The 6,313-nt window shown below is 33.0% G+C and overlaps 1 protein-coding gene across 3 annotated transcripts in view; it reads right to left on the bottom strand.

Annotated features, from left to right (window-relative positions):
* Positions 1–5,083: 5,083 nt before the first annotated feature.
* The window catches only part of septin9b (septin 9b), a 112,284-nt gene continuing 111,054 nt past the window's right edge, over positions 5,084–6,313 (bottom strand). For all 3 annotated transcript variants that reach the window (XM_084128044.1, XM_084128046.1, XM_084128045.1), the window contains one exon: positions 5,084–6,290. In XM_084128044.1, the coding sequence (XP_083984170.1) occupies positions 6,134–6,290 (157 nt within the window). In that variant the 3' untranslated portion in view covers positions 5,084–6,133. The remainder of the gene's footprint in view (positions 6,291–6,313) is intronic.

The following is a 6,313-nucleotide window of genomic DNA, read 5'->3' as shown; positions in this document are numbered from 1 at the left end:
TAATTGTCATGAGGCCCAAACACAAAGCTTACACCCACCACAACCTGAAATATAATATTGCATTGGTTAGATACATTTCAGAAAAATAACTACTTGTGTTATTACATTAAGTGGAACATTATCCCATAAACTATGCAGAAATTTTTAATGAGTGATTAGAATTTTGTACATATTTTTTTTTAAACGTTATGAGGTGGTGGAAATGACTGGGTGTTGTGGAAATGACAATGAATGGACGTCCATGTAGAAAAACAGAAAACATTTATTTGAAACCCATTTAACAAATCATTAGTCATTAGTCTGTTTGGTTCCATAACCAGATGAACAGTTACAGTCTTACTGTAAACAACTTTAACCACAAATAGTCACATAAAAAATGTAAGTTACGCATAAATTGTAATTGTAAAATTGTAACATTCTAATTGTAATAAAACGTTATTAAAAAGATACAAATTATTATCTAATAATAATAAAATATTCATATGCAGCCACTCAATCTATGAATTGCACCTTGTAAGCATAAATGTCATTTCCACCTCACCTTTGTCATTTCCACCCAAGAAGGTAATGTGGTGGAAATGATGGTGGTGGAAATGACAATCCTACAGTATTTTGTAAAAACATCCAAGCTAGTATTACAGATTAGCTATGAATTGGTAGTTAGCATTGCATGCATGCAAAATACATCTATTTGTGTTAAAAAATCAATTTATTTACAAACTCATTTATTGTTACGCCATGTTTGGAAATGAAAATATATAAAAATATTTTCATTTCAAGCAACATTTACCTTGAGTTTTCTTCTCCAAGTTGCTGAAGAAATTTAAAATCTCCTCCATGTCAGACATGTGCTGTGATGTCATTGTTCATCTCCATAGAAACTACCCAAACAATCTTTCAAAAAAATTTTTTAAAGGGACATTACAGCGTTGTGGTGGAAATTACGGCAATACTGTGGGACAACTACATTTTGTATATAAACTCACATTACAGTTTTTCTCGATTGCTTAAACACTATAACCAGGCTTTTGAACTAAAATTTCAAAACCATAACACCATTTATCAAAAAGCACACCCATTTCACTAAACTATAAACACTATTCCCTGTTTTGACACATGAGTCAGATTTGTTGAACTGTCACTGCAAAACTCTACACACAAATCCCTTCATTTCTCATTGCTTAGACCATGTTGTCATTTAGAAAGCACTAGCATTCAAAATTGTCCACTCGAGTTAGCACAGCTTCAGCTCAGTTAGCACACAATTACCCAGGTGGAAACACTAAGAGTCAAAATTTAACACACATCAATCAGAACCTTCAATAGATATATAAAAGGGCCCAAATCAGTTTATTGCGTTTTGGAACAATGGATCCAGAAAGACATGAAGGAAGAGGGATAAGAATGAGGAGGAGGAAGGGCAAGGACAAGAAGACAAGCAGTCTCAGATGAAATTCAAGCCACTCTAGTTGCCCATGTGTTAGTCAATGGTATGACTATGAGGGAGGCTGGGCTACGAGTAAGGCCAAATTTGAATCGCTTTACCGTCGCCTCGAGAACCTTCAGGGAGGTGTGGTGGCAAACAAAATTCTATCACTGAATAAGAGACAAACATTTCCAATAGTCTTTGATGAGGTTTATTTTCTTGCAAGAAAAGGCCAGCAGTCGAACAGTCACATGGAGTGGCTGCAGAGTATGACAGTGAAGGGAGGGCATCCTTCATCCTTTATAGTCTTGACTCCCAGAATGTTGTCTTTCTAGGCCAGTGATGGTATTTCAACCATATGTGGAACATCCTTAGACGTATCCATCATATTGTATCTTTGAGTGGAGACCCTCCTGTCACGACCAACACTCTTTACCATTCCAATACAATTCGAATTCCATATTAGAATATGGTTTGTGTGTGCTCTTTTACTGTCATATTGGTCACACACATCTTACTGTAAGTAAATATAAATAAAAAAAATTAGAGGAGAGAATAAAAAAAAAGAGTAAAAAAAAAAAAAAGAGTAAAACAGGAAAAAAAAATATTTTTGTGTGTGTGTGTTTTCTGTGTATGAATAAAAATGTGCCAATGTATCCACTGGTTGTGTCTTTTGTGTTCATCATGTGAAAAGGTTTGTGAGGGGGGGAACCACAAGCAACATAACTTACCAGTTTTGGAAATGTTGTTTTGAATTTATTGCACCAGTGTCTTAGACTATGTTGTAGTGTGTGTGATTTTGAGGGCTTGTGTGTCCTGTCTGAGGGCAAATTTTGGTTTTTCAGCAAGAGTGAATGGTTTTGAGTGTAGAGCTTCATTTTGACCTGAAAATAGGATGTTTGGGGAACTGGGTGAGACGTTATGGATTTGTGTTTATAGTTTTGAGAATACGAGGCATAGTTTCAAGAAATGTGTTTAAGCAATCGAGAAAAAACTGTAATAGTTGTCTGACCTTAAATACCTCAATTATGTTTTGATTCTTTTACTGATACTTTATTCAGTCATATAAAAAAAAAAATAGATAAATCATTTTTTTACACTTCTTTTTCATTATTGAAGATCAGAAGTCTGGGTGTGGGACAAGCACAAAACAGCAATATTTGAATGTATAATCATGTTTAAAAAGGTGAAAAAAATCATCGTAGAATACCGGTAAAAAGTTCCTAAAGTACTTTCATTGTAAATGTAACTATGAAAGTGTTAATTTTTCAAAATTAAATGTTTTTTTATAAAATATGATCAAAGGACATGAAAGTGCCCATAGTCTAAGAATTGCCCGTAAATGGAACAACTTTAATTTCTAGCGAGAAATTAGCAGTTATTACATATTTCCTTAGTTATCACCATAGCTCCCTTTGGCTGTAGATCATTAGACCGTTGCCTAAATGTGAAGCCTGTCTAAAATCAGTTTCGGTAGGAATTCCAGGCAACAAGTCTTCCTTGTAAGTCATATTCATACGAGTAATCTGGTTCCTCTTAAACGATCCTGTTTCTCTCATATTTTAAAATAGCTTTCGAAAGTCTTGTCAGTTTGTCCTAAACAGACCCCGCTCTCAGTTAAAAACAACCTGATTCATTCTTGTACATTGGTTCATCCAAAACGTTTTAAATGAACAGATGCAAATGTAGCCTATATCTTGCCCATTATGGTATTCATAATATTGTATTCTGTAAACTATCCAAAACTTGCCTTTATGAAAAAGGAAAATGGGTAAAAAAAATAGTGTCTGTCCATCAATATGCCTGAGAATAGGGTCATATTTATTCAGATTTAACTATATTCAAGGTTTATATAGGCTTATAATCTAGATGTAAACACATATGCAATCTCAAAGGTATTGTCAGCCCATATTGAAATAACCTTTTAATGGCATATTTTCCACTTTCTTGTAACTTACTGAATATAGGCTACACACGTGATGCCCAAGGATACAGATTACTTAATTTACTATCAATTTCTCTCTCACTCTGCTGGGAGCTCCTGGTGAAATGACATTTTGGTTATTTCCATAGCTGGATAAATAAATGTTTCCCATTTTCATAAGGCTTCTGTACAGAATATAGTCTGTTTCATATCTTTGTTTTAAAATTACAAGCATTCACTGTGCATTCTTACATTCAGTTTAGCATAATATCCTCATGATCATTACCTCAGAGATCCTACATAAGAAGCATATTACCTTCTGATTCATAAACTTACATCAACGCTGATGATATACAGAACAAATTACAAGCCTAGCATTAATTTAATTTAGCTATATTCATTTTATCTTACAACCTTAAGTGTACAAACAATATATTTGTTCAATGTTCAACCAAGTCTTTGGTAAAACTAGAAATAATCAGATGCAAAATTAGATGACAATAAAAATAGCAATTTTTATTTATTTTTTTCCCCAAATCTACAGTGTAAAATAAATCTTACCGTATAATACTTCAAAATACAGTGGGTACAATATTCATAAAATAATCTGTTTTGATGTATATAATATTTCTGGTCAGTCTGGGCATATATGGATTACACAATATGGGTTGAATAGAAAAATAAAAGACTAGGATATTTGGTTTCTGTTCATTATGGCTGAAAAATAACATGACAGCCATGTCATGTTTCAAATATTATGCAAATCACTAAAAGCCGCACTAGGTGGGACTTTGGAACCTGAGACTAGAAACACAACTGTCCCCATTTTTAAGCAGTATGCATTGGCCCGGTTTCATAGACAGGGTTTAAATTAAGCCTGGATTAGGCCTTAGATAATTAAGACATTTAAGTAGCTTTTATAAAAGTGCCTTAAAAAAAAAAAAATTACTGATGTGCATATTGAGACAAAACAATGGCACTGATATATTTTAAGATATGTCAGTGCAAGTTGCTTTCAGTTAAAACAGCTCAAACATGCATTATAGTCTGGGACTAGGTGTGTCTGTGAAATTGGGGGATTATCTTTTAAATTATAATATTTTGAATAATAATATTATAATATAATATTATGAATAATAATATAATATTTTATCAGGGTTAAAAACAATTAAAACCAAAAAATCTTATGACAGATCATCTGCAAATGGGCAAAAATAAGAATTGTGAATGGTAAGAATGTTTTTCTTAAATAGAAAAATAGTCAGCATAATTATGTCCAGAACACAGTTTAACTGTGTTTTATTTAAAATGACGCAACTTCTCCCATATCTATCTATATATTGGCCCAGAAAATATTTGTACAATTTTGTACACTTTGTCACACTTAAAAAAAAAAAAAAAAATAATAAAAATATTAAACCAAATGGCATCTGCAAAAAAAAATAAAACTTTTACCTGATGTCAAGGTATTTTTTTGTGGAGGTATAAAAACTCCTCCCCTCTAGTTGACAGACATTCAAAAAATCAATTTCTTATAAATTAGTGTGCTTGAGATGCCACTTGTTTTGATATTTTGCTACTGTACATAATGCAAATACATTGATGACCTTTTAAGTGTGGCTTAAGTGTCTAAAACTGTTGGGGGTCACTAAGCATGAAACATGAAGCATGAAACACATCTATCAACAAATCATGGTCACATGTATACTACAGAATACAGATAGAGAATAGAATGGCTCAGGACTTGCTTTACTGAATACTGAGAGTTGCAAAAAAAAAAAAAAAAAAAAAGTACAGCTGGTTTGAGTCACTGTGGTGCAATTCTGGAAATCTGAACATTTGACCTACAAAAGCCACACTATTACATCTGGGTAACATGATGCAGTATATAAATACATAACTCTTTACAACTTAAAAAAAAATGTTTGCCTTTCTTTAAAACAAAAAGAACATTTAATTTCACATACATATGTCAAAGCCTTTACAATTAAAAAGCACAACAATATTTAGAATGACAAAATAAATGAACTATGCTTTAAAAACACACACAAATGCAAACATGGCACAAAGCACATTAGAATTTCATAGACCAGTAAAGATACAACACAGGGCAGTCACTACACAAAGGGGGACACTAAACCAGAATTATATTTACACTCAACTAAAATGTTATTCATACAATGCTTCAATCAAGATCAAAGCTCTTTTCTAAAAATGTGTGAATGAACAGTCAGAAGTCATGTAATATACTATAGATCCTTTTCCACTTGTCTTTGTTCCATTATATTTTCAAATAGTAAAAAGCATAATTTATTTGGATTTTTATGCTGTAGACACCCTCATTTTTTATACCCAATAGCCATTCAGTATGTATTCATTACATTTGTATGTATGTATTGTTTATTAAATTGCAATTTAACCACTTTAATGTGTTATTTTGTAATGAATAAGTTGGAGAACGTTAAGCATAGTGGCATGTTGGATTTTTGACATTGTTTCTGAGCTCTGAGCAGTTACCATAAATGATAACATTGAGGGGGAAAAAACATAGTAACACGTCTTTAATAATATTCTCATTACAGAACATCACATTTTGCTACACACTTAAAGATTCATATTCCACAGATCAGAAATATTTGTTGGGGTAAACAATAGTCAGCTGACACAATGACAAAATGATGAAGGCAGAGTGAAAGGAGAGACTGTTGAAAATTAAGAGAAAGAAGGAGAAATAGATAGATGGACGGACTGATGGAGGTATGGATGGATGGTCAGACAAACATCTACATCTCATGGGAGAGGACTTCATGCTCAGGTACGCCATTGGCGTGGATTGCTTGCTGCCCGTTTGGTTGTGTGTTATTCTCATTGAGTCTGCGTACGCGGTACATCTCGTAATGGATGCTGCTTGCAATATCTTTGATGTTCTGCATGTGAGTTCTAGAACAGCGAAAACAGACACA

Source organism: Abramis brama, assembly GCF_963993115.1.
Source record: "Abramis brama genome assembly, chromosome: 11".
Classification (NCBI taxonomy): Eukaryota; Metazoa; Chordata; class Actinopteri; order Cypriniformes; family Leuciscidae; genus Abramis; species Abramis brama.
The sequence above is the reverse complement of the archived record's forward strand: the minus strand, read 5'-3'. Positions and strand labels throughout refer to the sequence as shown.